Source organism: Marmota flaviventris, chromosome 5, assembly GCF_047511675.1.
Source record: "Marmota flaviventris isolate mMarFla1 chromosome 5, mMarFla1.hap1, whole genome shotgun sequence".
NCBI classification, from domain to species: Eukaryota; Metazoa; Chordata; class Mammalia; order Rodentia; family Sciuridae; genus Marmota; species Marmota flaviventris.
This window is the reverse complement of record NC_092502.1, coordinates 107,288,989-107,306,093: the sequence shown is the minus strand read 5'-3', so window position 1 is coordinate 107,306,093 and position 17,105 is coordinate 107,288,989. Positions and strand designations below refer to the sequence as shown.

Sequence of the window (17,105 nt, the reverse complement as noted above, 5' to 3'; positions counted from 1 at the left end):
GAAGACAATGCTTTAAATTTTGAAAACATTTTGCTGGGTACCAAAATCTAATATGTAGTAAAAGAACACCATTTGGAAATTCAAATTTAATAAAGTTACTCTCTGGTTTTTTTTAGTACTACAGGATTACCATATAAAATTTGAGTCTTGATTTAAACTTTATCATATGTATTCCAATATTATGTTCAACTGCCTCACAAAGAATTGTTTAGGTAACTTGAAAATATAGTATGGAGATACAGATAGAAATACATTTGAAAGAGAACACTATAAAGATTTTTGATTTTCATAAAAGGTTTTCTTTATTGATTAACAAAAAAGACAAATAATTTAAACTAATAGATGCATTAAATATATTGTTCTAGAATTTTCAAGTTAGAAGGAAAAAAGTCACAGCAGCATTTTTTTTTTCTTCTAAGGGTAATGCAGTTGAGAATCTCACAGGGCCAATTACATAGCAATCGCCCCATAGAGATTTCATTGCTTAAAGATTTTTTTTTCTTTTTTGTGGCTTTGGCTGGTATCCCTCAGAAGAGAGCAGAAAAAAAGTTTTTAAACCAACCATCTCTTCTATTATGAAGAAAGTTAAATACGAATTTGGATTTAATATGCAAACATCCAAGAATTTTGTCCATGAAATAACTTCAAAAATTACAAAGTAAACTTTAAAGTGCCACCTTAAAAATATTTGCAAATAACATAGGATTATTATTAAACATTAGGAAGCAAAGTATTCTTAAGAAAGGGCGCCTTATGAGGAAAGAGGGAAACTAAAGGATATTTATGATATCTGAAGATGCTCAAGCTCCATGTAAGAGTTGGCCACCGCAATCCAAAGCACTTAGAAATTGTTTCCAAATGGTAACATTAAAAACAAAGGGAGGGAAAGGAAATAAACAAAAACAAAAACCTGGCCCTTAATCATGAACATCCTGCCAGGCATTAAAAAAGGATTTATTTTATATCTACTGCAACTTAAGTTAAAAGTACAACTCAACCTGGTTCTCTGGAAATTAATAATTTATAATGCAATCATTGAGAGCACGAGTTCCAGAGCCAGTCTTCCTGGGTTCAATTCCCATTTCTCCCATTTCCTAACTATGTGATCTAGGACAAGCTGCTTAACCATTATGCATCCTAGTTTCCCCTCTCAAATGGAGATAACCAGAACCATGTCAGTGGGTTGTCATATTAAAGGAAGTTTCTCCAAATAAATCCTTAGTGAATGAAATAACAATGTGCCATATGGTTATTGGTGGTAGAGCAATTCACACTAGGCTGGATTGGGGGAAAAAAACAAAAACAAAACAAAAAAAAAAAAAACAAACAATGAAAATTCCAGACTAGGTGACTTCTAAACATGTTCACAAATTTTGTTTACATACAATTTTGTGCATCAGCCTTAATGTTCCTGAATGTTCCTGAAAGTTCCTGAAATTCACATCTGCTGATCTGAGCTGGGCTCATACACAGTATTGGACCAGACAAGAAAGCAAACCATCCTTTAAGCTGTTGCCTGAAACAGCTGACCTTAGGGCCTATGGATGAAATAATCAGCACAGCTGATGGTTAAAGTCATGGTTAAATGAACATTTAACAAATTCACCAGCCCAGAACATTATGGGCAAACACTGTTGGCCAGCATACTGTGAACCACGGGGATTCTCAGTAGTGGTCTCTGTGACCACTCATCCAAAGATTCAGTAGTACAGTATGAAAGACGCTGGATACTCTGACTAGACCTTGACTCCAGTACACAGACTGTGCTCCTAACCACCCAGCACACCAGGGGCCTGCCTCCACCAGCCCTGCCCCCTCCATCACTGCTTCCACACCCCAGCTGAGACCCTGGCCGGCAGCTGATGTCCTGCTACTTTCGATTTAAAGTGCTGTGAAAGCTCTGGAGCCATTTCAACAATGTTATCTGGCCCTGACCGCCCTCTTAAGAAAATATATCACATTTTCATTCCACTTCCCTATCACCTCCTATTCCCTGTTCTTATGTCTCTTCGAGAAATTGCTTATCATGCTTAAGTAAACAAATATAAATAGGGTTTTTCTGACTAGTTGCAAAACTCTGGTGGTTAACAGTGCACATAGCATTTCTGATCCAATCTGTACTTATATACACCAGGATGTTCCTGAGAGATTTAGGCCAAAGTTGATTTCCCTCCCTGCTGTAAATGTGCTGAGTGTCCTTGGCCTATACTGGACATTCAATTTCTTCAGCATAAGTCTATTTTCTCAGCATTTCTCTTGGCCCTATCTAACTCTTTATAGGCAGATAGAATGGTTTTGTGTATAGTCACTGTTTATTTCCTTGGTACATTTTCTATCTACTGCGGGTATGCTGCCAAATGTTTAAAAGCTTTCTACTTTGAAGCACAAGGCAATAGAAAAAGATGGCAGATACACAAAACAAGTAAAAGAGAAATACTTCTCTTAAACAAAAGCCGAATGTGGTTAAGCTCAAACTGAGTTTTTGAATTATACCAAAGCCAGGATGCAAAACCACACTGGCAAAAACACATAAAGCCCTGTAAATAGCAAGTTAATGAATCAGCAGAGCAAAGCAACATGTGCCTAGGAAAAAAGCACCCTGCAGTGTGGTCTCCACAGTATTAAACTGCAAGATAATACATTAAAGGGGTCCTATTTTCTAAATTTTGCTTAACCTTTTTTTTAGTCCAAACTATTAATCCAATGTATTGTTCTCTTTTATTTAAGGAACATCTGAAACGATACTTTTAAGAACTATTTCATTCTCTCCTACATGCTGACGAGAAGTAAGAACATCACAGCAGTGGCTAAGTGGTATAAAGAATTATTCACTATTAAGAATCAAGATCTTTTATATCAGCAATAAATCAACTTGCAGGTGTGTCAGAATTATGATTCCCTAATTGGAAGAAGCTCAACACCTTCAAATAATTTTGTTGCTGAAAAATTATCCACCCAACTGACAAACTAATATATATTAGTCGCAGACACAAGTCCATGTCAAGTTCTAAGGATCTCTATACACTGCTTGTTTTATGTTTCTGAAACATTTTACTGTCAGTGATTTATTTCAGGTCCATGTGGCTGGCCATTTGTTTATTCTATTGCATACCATCTGTTTTTTGGTAGAGAGGTTTCAAGTTCTTCTCATTCCCTACCTCATATCCCACAGAAAACAATTTATGATAGACATAGATTTAAATCATTTGGATTCACGTCGAGTTGGAAACTCGAGCTGCCCTTCCTTTATATTTGGCAAATGCTTTAATGGGATTAGCAAATTGTGTTATTACGAGGTACTTATGGAGAGACGACACCTTTTTTTACAATGACAAATGATGTTAACAGTTTCATTTGGGGTGTTTAATAGCAGTACAGAAGATTTCTCTAACGTTACAGGAAATTGCTGTGATAGACCATAAAGTCCTATTGCAAACCCTGTTCATATCTTTTATTTCTGAGAGTCAACGGATATGCGTATCGGGACATAGCAGGGTCTACAGTGGGGAATAAAGATCAAGTTGCTTCACTTTTAAGGGGACATGACCCTTTGGGCCCACAGGCCTAAAAACCACCTGGTTCTTATGTGTTGGTCTCATTTCCTAAACCCTACATTCATGGCTTTGCTTGTCTAGATGCTTCTGAGAGAAGGCCATCCCCAGACTTCCCCACAAAAAAGTGTGTGCTACAGACTCCAGCTCATCATCACCAATTGACTCCCATATTAGGGCTCACTTTGATTCAATCTGCAGAAGAGCCAATCATTCAGAGAACACAATTTCTTGTTGAAACTACACAGGCGATGTGTAAGGTGTTAATTACCATATTTACAAGAATCCTTGCTGCTTTCGTGGAGAGGAGGTATCTGATGACAGGGCCCAACAGCTGTCCACAGTTCATGGTTGACATCTGAAGGCTGAGAAACTTCCATCTTGAGGTTTACTTGATTTTCACTAGTCCTCACCAAATCAGAATTAGCTATATTTGGGGGGTAAGTGGCATCCTCGTGGATGCCTGATGAACTTGGTTTACTGAAAGTGTTAAGTGACATTTGTACTAAAGCTTCATGGATGAGGAGTGAATTTTCACGACACAAACCCTCAGATGGATTAAGTTCCGTTACCTGTGTAAAGAAATACAGAAAAAATACTATAATTTCTCCAGCAACTTAAACAAACGTAGTAAAGTGTTTATTTCTACTAGAATCTCACAATCAAGACCTCAATAAGAGTGAGATCAAGAAGAATATCACCATTTACTGTTTCCTCTCATTCCATTTAAATGAGCTAGAACCAAAGAATTCAATTCACTATCCACAATGTCTTTTATAACAAAGCTGCAGTGTCCTAGACTATTAAAGAGTCTCTACTTTATTTTAATCAAAGACAGAACATTTTAATTTTTACTAAATAAAAAATTGAAAACATATCCATATATACATAAGGAATTTGCAATAAATGTAATTTAGCAAACTTGAAAGAAAAATCAGATGCAACACAGTTCTCATTAGCTTTTACAACTTCATGCATTATCAATAAAAAGCATACATGCAACACATATAGCACAGAAAACTAAACTCCTGGGATGAATGGGATTGCCAAGCATTGTCAGAGAGGATGCAAAGAAAACACGTAATCTTCTGAAAGATTTCATCCTACTCAGACATAGCCTATGTCTTTAATTAGCTTTGAGGCAAGATAGAAAATATAAGTAGAAAGGAAACAAAAGAGTGAGAAAAAAAAACTGTATCTTTAACCCCAGAGCCTATGGGAAAGCTCCTCACATCTTTTATCCCCAGGCCAGTTTCTCCTCCACACCTGGAGCAAACTGAATCCAGCAAAGTAGAAAATGAATAATTACTGACAAATGTATGAATCTTAGAATTACTATAATTCACTCGTCTATGAAAAAGGGCCTCATTTTGATTAAGCTCAAATGCATTGTTAGCTTACACAATGTATGTTCAGACTAAACAAAGGGAGATGTAATATTTTTAGAAACCTATAATCTAGGATACATTCTCAATGTTATCTACCAATCAGATAGAGGAGACAACATTGAACTAAGGGCCTGAGAAAGGCCAGGCTCCCATAAATGGCCTCACAACCACCAGGCTGAGGCCATTCCCACTAACCTTCCCATGCCCACCAGAGACCCCAAAGCTGCTTCTTACCCTCAACAGCACTGTATACTGCTCTGAAAACACATCTTCACTTTCACTTTCTTTTGGCTTTTGCTTTTCACTTTCTAACAAAGCACTCCCTGTTTGCTAAAACCTGACTGATTCTTAAGTTCTTTTCTGTGATAGGTCAAGAGGCTGGAAAGTAGAGTAGCGGTCTCCTCTTTCTTTGGACAGATCTCTTTGAGTCCCATTATGGTGACAGTGCAAATCATGTTAGCTATTATTAGTGATATGGATTTGGAATTTAATCTAGCCAATTCACAACCAGAGAATAAGCTTAACATAACAGAACAGTGTTTTATTTGCATATAATATATATTCATACCTAACCGGTCTAAAAGGTACATGAATCATAGATGATAGAATATTCTTATTATATCCCATAGGAATAGATTATAGAAACAGGGTCCTTAAAATACTGGAAAAATGGCATGCTCACAGTGAATGTGCTTCTAAGGCAAACCTGCCCTCACCTTACTGGGTCAATCTGATTCTATGTTCTTTCCTCAGGGAAAGGTGTCTCTGAGTAGGATGATCCAATAGAACCTTGGTCTTTAAAATTTCCATGTTTCAAGTCAAGACACATGCATTGCTTCGGAAAGCTCCTAGCTTTTACTATCTACCAATTTGAGACCCTCTTGTGAGCTGTTACACAACAACCAGTAACACCGGTGTTTGGGTGTTTGCATAGCATCCCTGGAGGACTGAGCTTGCCTTTGAAAGCTGCTTGGACACCCTGGGAGAGCCATACCTCCTTGCTTCCTGGGGGAAAGGCTGCGGGGAGGCTGCTCTGCCGGCTGTGCTTCCACAGACACTGCAGGCCCAGTTGGGCGCGCAGGCTCTCTCTCTCCCTCTCCACCATCCTCTGGCCCTCCCTCAGCCGCTCCAGGTTTTGCTGGTACTCCTGGAGCTGATGGTCCAGCTCGCTGCGGTTCTTGAGCAGAAGCTCCTCCTGGGACTGACACTCCCGTTCCCGCGCCTGCAGCCAGCTCTCCTTGGCCTCCTGCTCCCGCTGCTGCTGGTCACACCTGCGGTGCCAGCGCCGCTGTTCCTGCTGGAACTGGTGTTGGAGCTTGTGGATGTTAGCCAGCTCCTCACGCTGCTTCTCCAGGTTGCGGGACTTTTCCTGGTCTTGGAAGGAGCCGCCTCGCAAAGAGTGGCTGGGGGCCAGGCTCTCCTGCTGCAGAACCAGCTTGTGGATCTCAATGTGGCTATCCTGAATGGTCAAGGCGGCCTGTAGGGCAGCAGGGGACAAATGAATAAACAGGCTTGTGTCTTGTTTACCTCTTGGGTTGGAAGCATCCCTAAATACAAAATGTATAATCAAACTATTTTCTCTTAATATTCTGCCCTTTTTCCAAATTACATGTAAAGACAGACTTTGGCATTTCAAATAGGTTTATCTTTAGTTCTTAATGACATCATCTGGGAAATTATATAGAGAAGAAATCTTATATAGAGAAAAAAAAATCATATCATTTTTCCTTAGTGTCTGAGGGGATTGGTTCCAGGACTCCTTGTGGGTACCCAAGTCTGCAGATGCTCTAGCCTCTTACATAAAACGCCTTAGTGTTTGCACAAAACCTACGCACATCCTCCTGCATACTTTGAATCATCTCTAGATGACTCATAATTCCTAATACAATGCCCACACGTCACTTCATGTGCACAAATCCAGTGTAGTACTGAGCAAGATGCAAACTCAAGTTTTGCTTTTTGGAACTTCATGAAATTTTTTCCCTACATTTTTCTATCCAATGTTCTTTGAATGAGAGGATGCAGAAAATGTGGTTACAGAAGGTTTATTGTACTCAACCCCCTTCTGTAAATGTCACTGGTTGCCAGCTGTTGGGTGATATTTAAGTAAGTCTTCTTAGTAAGAAAGAATACAGTACATAAACTCGTAAGACTCTACATTCCCATTCTAGAACTCATTCTCTTTCTGAGCTTCCCCAGTTAATAAATTAATAGTCATATTAATTTTAAAATCTATGTAAACCTAGTAGTGTCTTTTATTTGAATCCCAAACCAGAAATTACTTGAGTCACATAGGTTGCTTTCATGAAGACATAAAAATAAAAGTCAACTATTTGGAGAGATTTGATAAATATCTCTTTATAGCATAATGCTTAAGGATAGCAGTTAATGCTATTTTCAGGAGATACGTAAGTGGCTGAAGCTAGTCTGCTTACTGTTATGTCTTTGCATTCTCACAGGAAGGTCATGCATAAAACACTGAGCTGAAATTCATTTGTTTAATAGATTGCTAACAGGAGGCTGGAATGATTAAGAGAAAATAGATACTCTAAATCCCAGAGGACATTACCAAACAGATTAAAAAAAAACATTTTGAGTTATGGTATCTGCCTATGAAAAGTTTGGCAATATCACAGAAAATAATTGCCAAGATTTGGATAGATGCCACTAAACCAAAAAATTCTCTGTGAATGTCCTTGGAAGCTTTTCATTTTGAAAGTTCCCATTTAAAGTGCAAAGATGTGCAGAAGGGACAAATTGAAAATGGACACATACTGGGTATGTGTGTGTGTTTTGACTCAGTATAAGAAATCATTACTCTCTTAGGAATAAATTCACATTTTTCCTTTCTAAGAATTTTTTAAACTGTCCATGTAACAGATGCTAAGAAGATGGGGGTTTGAACATTAGTTCTTTGTTAGATCAGCAGTTTTTTATACTTTTGAAAGTTAGAGAACTAAAATATATTTTAAATGTGTACTCGTTTTAGAGTAAGACTCAAAAAGATATTCCCTCAGGGCCTTTTGAAATGAAATTCATATTTTTAGATTTGAGAATTATTTTTAAAATTTCAGGCTTGTTTGACTATTTGGTTAATGACCTTTAAGATCTGTTATAAAGAGAACAATGATTATCATTGAGAATAGATGCTAATTACTATGCTCTTTAAATATGAAATAATTAGCACATAATAAACCACTCAGGACTCGCTGACCTGGCAGAACACACTGTAGACAATACATCACCCCCTAATTCCAATAAATCCTAAGGGCATCAGTACGGTTAAACAAACAAAAATCCAATCATTTACATGTCAAAACTGCCACAGAAAATGATAACTATCATGTAAGGATTACCATTAGAATAATTCAGCATGACTATGAAGACTTCGTTGTGTCTAATTATCATTTGGGATAAGATTATTTTCTTCCCTAACACAGAGGTGGAATTCAAAGATTGGATATTCTTTTCCCACACTTAAAGTCTGCACTTATATTTAGGAGAGAACAGCACTTTTTTAGGAATCCGCAATCCATTCTCTCTTCACTTACTTTGCCAGAATATCTGTGCCTTTTCCTTTTTTGACTCATTCTACCTATTCTCTGACCCTATTCTCAAATGATCAAATTTCATTTTCATCTCATTCAGACACACTTATATAAAAACATTAAGCATGGATAAGAAATTCAGAACTGACTGTACCATGAATGAAAATCTTTCAGAGACCATATCTTTAGAGCAGCCCAAAAGCTTTAGCCTGTTTGAAAAAGTCTACTGCAGACTTTGGTGTTTCCCAAGTGGCTTCAACCTAATGTATTGCAAAAATGAGGTCATTTAGGTCACAGGGCATTTTGAACCTTGAATCCACATGGGGCTGAATTCAGAGCTGAATAGAAGAGAGATGAACTTGTATTACCAGGTAACACAACCCAGGATGCTCAAGTTTTTTTAATTCCTTAAGAGATAATACATTACATTCAAACTCTATCCCTTCTTAGTTGATATTTAAAAGAAAGCATATTTTTAAACATATTTGTTTTACATGATAAATTCGTCTCTAAGAACACCTATTCCAGACCAGCATCTCTGATGTAAGACACTAAAGGCAATCCCACAAAACTGTGAATAAGGAGCTTACTGTCACCACTGTTAGTTAACAGACTTTCAGAAGTTTCATCCAAAGCAATAAATCAAGAAAATGAAATTGATAGGACTATTAAAGAACAGTAAAATAATTATAATTTTTAAATTTTTATTTTCTACATGGGATACTTCAAAGAATCAATGGGAAAACTATTAAAATAAAGAAGTTAATTGAGTAGACCAGTTAAAAAATAAATACATAAATATCAAAACCTTTACTTACAACCATTAGGGAAACATATATATAGTACCTATATGAAGATAATCTAAAGCTTTCTAATAGAACATAAAATAAGAGAGGACTGGTCCATGTTCTTAGACAAGAGGACTGATTATGGCAGAAATTCCAATTCTCTCCAATTTAATTCATAAATAAAATAAAATTTTGATTTTGTGGTCTTGGTAGGAAATAATTGACAGAGTGATTCAAAAGTTCTGGTAAAGTATATGTAAATATATGGAAAAATAAGAGGAGACTAGCACTGTCATTATTCAAATGTAATCCAAAGCTTTATTCATCAATTAATGTGATAATAATAAAGTCTTGATGTAGTTGAGTTGAAGTATAAATAAGGAAACAGCAAATGCAGTATGACTTAACATTTTTGGTGACAAATTAGACTTAATTTTCTTTTAACATTCAAAAGGTATACAAATATGAAATATGAATGAATAATAAACCAGGAGGGATAAAAAGTTTAGTCTAACTACTAATCACAGAAGTGCAAATTCAAATAATCAGATTCTTGACCCATTTTCAAATTGAAGAGAGAAAGAAAGAAAGAGAAAGAGAAGGCTGATTGCTCTATTTGGGCAATGTTTATTTAAAACCTAAGTGGGGGGGCGGGGAGAAAGTAAGAAAGAAAATAGTTCTCGTAATTTATCCTGAAGAAACATTTAATATGGCTACAGAGATCAGTGTACAAGGATGTCCACATTTTGTGCTATTAATAATACAAAAGTGTAGTTAATCAGTGATTGGATAAATTTCATAGACTTGAATATTACACATTCATTGAAAATCATGCTATAGCAGAATAGAGGATGGCACAGACAGGTGTTGCTAACATACATACACAAAGCAATCCAGAATCTGGAGGGATATGCACCAGCATGATGGTGGTGAGTCCTCTCCACAGAATCACAAGCCATTTCTTTTATCTATTTGTATTTCCAAATTTCTTCAAATCGTTTTACTAGATAAACATTGCTTTTATAGCATTAATTTTTTTTTTTAATCAGTAAATTAAGCAACTGGGTGCCCTGAGCCTCTTTTTTGTGCATGACCTGAGGGATCCCTCAACACTCTAATCCTCAATTCAAACATATTTTTATGCTTATTTTTCCTTGAAAAAGAATAAGCCCTTTGAGAATAGGTCTTGTGGTCCTTTTGCTTTTGTGGACTTAACCCTCAGCATAGTGTCCAGCACAGACAGAGCGGGTACTCAAAAAATGTTAAGCGATGGAGAAGGGGGAAAAAAAAAAAAAACCCGAAAGAGTGGATGAATTATTTAACTGCTCTTAAGACCTAAGGCCACATGTGGAAGTGAAAAAGTTTAGGTGTGAATTTAAGTTTTCACCAGAAAATGTGAAGTCATGCTACACTCACCTAAGAGCTTCATTGTAAATGTCAAGCCAGAACATATTCATCACTATTTTCTAAAGATATGAACTGTTTTATGGTTTCTGAGAAGAATGGTATAAAATGTAGTAGTGGTGTTGCCTCATGATTACAAAACCAGGTGAAGTTCAGCTCATCTGGCTGACTTACTCTTACGGGGTTGGCATTCTTCTGAGATCACTCACTACCTCTCAAGATATTCTAATTTCTAAAGTCTGGGAATCATCAAAGTGAACTGCATTAAGAGAAACATTCACAAGGTCAAAGATTAGCAGAAGGTCGTTACCTGAAGGCTATATAAAAGACGAGTTAAATTCTGTATAGCTTGTATAATCTGAAAAATAAGATGGTATATATCAAATTCTTGAAAAACCTTTCATTAGCTACAAATCAAAAAAAAAAAAAGCATAGTGATATATTTAAAGCATACATAGCTCACCTCTGACTGTGAAGATTCTGAAAAACTTCTATATTCAACCTACAATACATAAAAACATAAGAAAATGAATAGCCACTCTACTTTTTGGAAAAGCTGTTCCAAAACGCATGACCCTCATCCTCTCTAAACTCAATTACCTCATCTATAGTGACTCTGAATCCTCCTAGGAAGAAAAACCTATAGAAACCCCCACCTGAAAGCAAGAGCCTCCCTCATGTAAACTTGGTGTTAGGGATGCATGGCAAGTTTTAACCAAGCTCCATCTTAAAACAAGGGAGGACTGAGAGGAAGCCTTGCAAGGGACACACGTTTACTGCATGCAGACCACACTGTAAACTGAGCGCTCTGTGCCCAGGTTGAAGCTTTCTCCTGAGTCAGACTGACCCCTTACATCCTCGAGGCCAGATTTAGAAGACAGAGAACATTGTATCAGGCCTCCAGCTCCCTGCCTCACTGGCCAAAATAGTCACTGGTTGGGATAAGAAAACTCGTCTCCCCCAGAGCCTGCCTCAACTAGACTTCACTGGGCCAGTGCAAAGACTATAAGTGAGGCCACAGGAGACCATCTGCTCCTTGGGAAGTGGGTCTATGCTTCATTCTTTGTCTTGCCCACAGCACACATTAATGGAACATGTGGATACTGAGGGTTTCCAGTTTCCAGAATCGAATTAAACTTTTGTTTATTCATCTATTGTCTGTCTTCTCACACTAGTACATAAACCAGTGAATAGCAGGACTTTGTGTATTCAATATTATATCTGCAAACCTAAGAATGATGTCTGGCATGCAATGAAAACTTGAATTTGATTGTGCTCTACTCAATAAGTACTGATCACCCACTATCAACACTATGCTTTATCCTATGGGAGATCATTGGACTCCCTGTTCTCCAAGAGCCTACAGTCTCCAATATGCTGTTTGTTTTCATCTGAGCAGATCTAATTTTGAGTGTAAAAAACAGTCAGCCATGGTAATGTTCTCAGATAACTTTCAACTTGTTGTTAAATGCAATCAGTCCAGGTTGATGATGAGCTAACCAGATCTTCTCTTCCCCCATATGGCAAATTAAAAATTTCATTACTGAGAAGCCCCTCCAATAGAGGGAAAGACAAAGTCTGAAAAAGGGAGATGAAATTTAAAGGCATTAGATCTGTGCCCAACCCTATGGGAGATAATAAGGACTAAGAATCCCCATTCTTTAGTGAGTTTTGGAGTTCTTGCTTTTCTACTAGTCTGTTCTTGCCCATCAAAATTTTATTATTTTGAAATAAAATATGGTATAGAATTTTTATACTCTAAAAATTAAACACATAGAAATGAGTTGCTTTGTGCTACCCAAGAACCACCATTACTAGTGAGAAAGGAAATTGCACATTATCCTTTTAATGGAGTTGGTCCGCCACCTTGTGGTTCAAGAGCATAATTGCAATTGATGATTAACAGGATTTCTGCCATTGGGTTTTGGAGGCGAGGGAGGGGTGTTTTGCTTTTTAATTCTTTCAGTAGTAATATGTTTTAACCTTACCTTATTAAGTGAGCTAATGGGAAACTATCCATTATACAATTTTTAAGAGTGTGATTTCAAGTGGAACCTCAGCTTAATTTCTCAAAATGCCTTATTAAGTGCCAAATCTTCCAGATAGGTTAATACAAAGAAGAACCTGGACACTTAATCTTGATTATCCTCCTGTGACTAAATCACAGGTGGGAGCTGTGATGGCTTTCCATTCGAGAGTAAGCTATCACTGAACAACTCTTCCTACCTCCGTCCCTCTTTCGTTCCTTCCTGATAACATGAAAACAGTTAAAAGCTACAAACCAGATTTAAAAGTGAAGTCTGAACTGAGAAGAATGAAAAGCAGGAACATTTTAAGACAAATAAGTTAGAAAGTTTACAATCAGAAAACATAAATTGCATTCTTATATTCGTTTTGTCACATTCACTTTTCTTATAAAGTTTTAAAATGATTTTAAATTACGGTTGTCTTTTCTGTTTTTTTTGAACTTGGTCTCCTAGCCATATGTAATACATACATCATATATAAAATGCTACATTTACAACATATAGATGACATACACGTTTATGTTCTTTCCTACACTGGCATGTGCTGATACTTGATAATGGACCTAATTCAGTGTCAGACAAAACCAAATTCTTGAGCCCTCAGGCCCTCCTAAGGAGGCCAACTTGGCATTTCCCGGAATCATAGTTTTATTCTTTTAATATTTGAGACATTTCAATTTCATTTGAAGTTAATGGGAAGTTGTATGTATTTAATTTTTAAAGAGAGAGTTATAACCTATGTATAGTATAAGTCATAGAAGAAGAAGCAGCATTTGGAACCACTTTATCACAAATGAAAAATTGGTCAGACGAATTAAAAATCTACCAAGAGTAGGTGAAATGTGGGCAGTGAAGGGAAAAAAATTGGAAAAGCGAAGAAAGTCAAGGAAGGTGAAAGCAGCAAGAATATTCCAAAGTAGAAATTATCTCAGCTACGTTAGCACCATCCGGTTGCATAAGGGCCCCGATGCTCAGGACCACCTCAGCCAGATGGTTGCCAAAAGCAGTGTGTGGAAAGCAAGGTTTGCAGCGCGGAAAGTGAGCCCAGAGGTCAGAGCACAGACACACATACAGACGTGAGAGTTTTCAACCTTCTTTAATAACTTTTTCACTTTTCTTTTGTTTACACCTACATGATATAGGAAGAACAAGAACATTGAAAGAAGAAATAAGTTAGAAAGTTTAAATAGGAATATTGAGAACAATTCAGAAAAGCACTTTCATTCCACTCACTGCCATTGACAGGGCAGGACCTGAGGCTATTTTATGGTACAAAGCAACCCGTGTCATTTACTAACAAATCAGTTAACAATACCTTCTCCCCTGCATCAGAGACCTCCAAGTCGGTTACCACACCCTGGATCCCGGGATCCACATCCCAACAGCCTCTTCCTTCTGTCCCTTCTGTGTCTAGTGCTGGGAGCACGCCATTGAGACAGAAACAAAAAGGACAAACATCAGCCACCCGATTGGGTTCATCCACACACAGCTGACCCACCCTTCCAAATAAGGAACGAGGACAATTGATACATCTGGAATGTTCTCATAGGAGGCACCAAAGCAACACAGAGCAAAGCACACAGTCCCTGCCCACAGGGGGCTTACACACTAACACAAGTCAAATTGACACAGGGCATGAATGAGCACTCATCTTTTCATGTTCACTTCTTTCTCATGCAGACGTGCCCATGTGTTGTTTGTGGTCTAGGAAGTATAGATTCTATGCATCACATTCACTTAGTAGGAAAAAGCCTACTGGGGAGGGTGAAATTTAAAACAGGCACAATTGAATGAAAGCAAGGTCTCAGGGCAGACCCAGGTCTGTAAGAAGGCTTCCCCTGTCCAGTACGAGAGCGGCAGCTCATAAGCAAGGTTTAGAAGGAAGGAGCAGACCAGCAGTAGTCATCTTTCTAAGAAGGCTGAAGATGGCTAAGGCTTCATGGTTTCAGGGTCACATAAACTGAGACCCTGTCCCAGTTTCTCATAATTTCCAATTTTTTTTTCTCACACTTCCTACTGATACTCTAAATTTGCAAATACTGTAATTACTGTATACTTAACCTACGAAAACATAGGGATTAGTCAAGAAATATTTTTAAGTACCAAATACAAATTTCACTTCCAATAAATCTCCATTGGCATGAATTTATTTATTTATTTACCATATGAACTCAGTTAAAATATATACCATGCTCACCTTGCACTGATTAAAGCTAGACCCTTTGAGGCCATTTCACACATAGTATTTCAATGAAACAATGTCTAATCAGGACACTAATGAAAAAGATGTTCACTTTGTGGTGCTGTTTATAAAATTCTTTATTTGATGTCATCTTAAAACTTTATTTCTAGTTAGGGAAATGCTTTTTTGTGTTTAAATTAGCAAAAAAAATGCTTATATCTTTGGAAAAGCGGAGTTGTCTAAGACTCTAAAGGCCTCTTGTAAAAAAAGACTTTTGATCTCAGCAGAAATTACTTTAAATGATATGAAGTAGAAACCCCAAGTTCATTGTCTATGCCTATAGTGAAAGGACATTGTATACAGACTCTTCTGTCACTCAAAAAGTAGTTCCATTGGATACCATTCCTTAAAAAAAAAATGTCTTAAAGAGATGTCAAAAGGCATTAGCAAAGAATTAACTATTCTCTTTCTCTTCCCCAACTCTTCACAGAAATAAGGGCAACCAAATGTGGAAAGAAGGCAGTGATGGGCCAAATAAAGGCAGATTTCTGGAATTTGAATCAGGTTGTCCCTCTCCATAGTCAATTTCAGGGCAAGTGAGAGGGTTTCCAGTGAACAGAAATTGACAGAAGTAGATTTCACTCATTCACCTGATGAAGTATACTGAATCCTAAAAATAGAGTTTTGTTTGGCTTATAACCTCAGGCTGACATGAGCTTGATTTGGAAGAACCCAGTCCTCAAAGTCAATCACAGAACTGACCCATTTAGTGGAGGCTTTCATTTAGGAATAATCTTTTGCCTTTAGTAACCTTATAAAGAAAATCTAATTTTTATAGCATCATGGTCCAATTCATCCCAGAACCAATAAGCTCTTAGGGTTCAGGACCCTGCCCTCGGAACCTGCATCTCCTCTATGTGAATCCTGGTATCAGACTGCTCTGGTTCTAGCAAATGCCACGGTTATCCCTATGGAGTTGTGGGAGATGTGGACACAGATGGGGAGAGCCTCCATTGCCTGGCCCAAAGGGAGGGATCTGGCCACGTGCTCTGAGCAGCTGCAGAGGCGGAGTGGAGCCTCTTCAGCTGTCCCTGGGCCGAGGCTGAAAGCAGCAGATCCCTACATGTATTTTTAGATAGAACTTCCTCAACGGCATAATGAGGTTCTTCTTTTAAAAGGAAATCACCCAGGGCAGTACAACTCCCCTGATGAATCTGAGCTGTGTTGAAATGAAAAACACATGTGCACACTCTGAAAATAGAGACCCAGGATTAGATAAAGCAGAACTGGAGAGGGGAAAATAATTATTGGTGCTCATAAAAAAAATGTCTAGAATTAAAAAGCTATACTGCTTCAATATATCTTAATTAACCAGGGGATGTTGTTAAAGAAAGTCTAAAACAATTTAATCCTCCAGTCTCTCGCTACTAACGATGGTTTATCACATGTATATAAGACCTTTCTTTGGAAGTAAAGTTTTTACCACCTGTATGTGCTGAAAGATAGACTTTGTACTCTCATCTTAGAGTCCTCTATGGAATTAACTATTCAGCTTAAAAATAACACATACAACAACATAATTAGGTTTATATTCCCTATATTACCTAAGCTAATTCTCCATATATTAAAATATACTGAAATGGTGTTTTAATAAATAAATTTTGACCTGAATTAAAGTATATGATAACACAGATGAAGACTCTTTTGGCAATTCTACCTTTGCACACACCAAACTCTGTGTGTGTGTGTGTGTGTGTGTGTGTGTGAGAGAGAGAGAGAGAGAGAGAGAGAGAGAGAGGAAGAGAGAGAGAGGGATCCTAGTTTTACTAAGAATCACAGATATTCTCAGTTGTATTTTCTCAGTTGATATTCATGAAATTAAGTTTAAGGCTTATTCTCCAGTGGACTGCAGGGACTCTTAAAAAAAAAGATTGAAAAAGTCCTTTCTAAATTGGTGTTCAATAAGTCATAAAAAGTTGAGGCAGGGTATGCCTAGGGGAAGGTGCAATGCTTTGATGGGAAACAGAACAGTAAAACCCACCAACCACTCTTCAAGTCTTTATCCTTGGAACACCATGCCATGAATGTATGCATATGATATTTACTTATGACTAGCATAGTTGTTCTCATTTTTTTTTCCAATTTAAAAAAATACACGAAGTCCCTTTCAATAGGGACAGAGTCATTGCTTTCATCTTATGTGACCACTACAGGCTT

The 17,105-nt window shown here is 37.4% G+C and overlaps 1 protein-coding gene across 5 annotated transcripts in view; it reads right to left on the bottom strand.

Moving 5' to 3' along the window:
- The window catches only part of Arhgef28 (Rho guanine nucleotide exchange factor 28), a 306,403-nt gene that overhangs the window by 26,559 nt on the left and 262,739 nt on the right, over nt 1-17,105 (bottom strand). For 3 of the 5 annotated variants that reach the window (XM_071612505.1, XM_071612506.1, XM_071612509.1), the window contains 5 exons: nt 14,022-14,122; nt 11,143-11,181; nt 10,990-11,037; nt 5,934-6,416; nt 3,823-4,123 (listed from right to left, as the gene is read on the bottom strand). In XM_071612505.1, the coding sequence (XP_071468606.1) occupies nt 3,823-4,123; nt 5,934-6,416; nt 10,990-11,037; nt 11,143-11,181; nt 14,022-14,122 (972 nt within the window). Of the gene's footprint in view, nt 1-1,344; nt 4,124-5,933; nt 6,417-10,989; nt 11,038-11,142; nt 11,182-14,021; nt 14,123-17,105 lie in introns of those variants that run through there. The other 2 variants (XM_071612507.1, XM_071612508.1) reach the window with 2 other exon arrangements.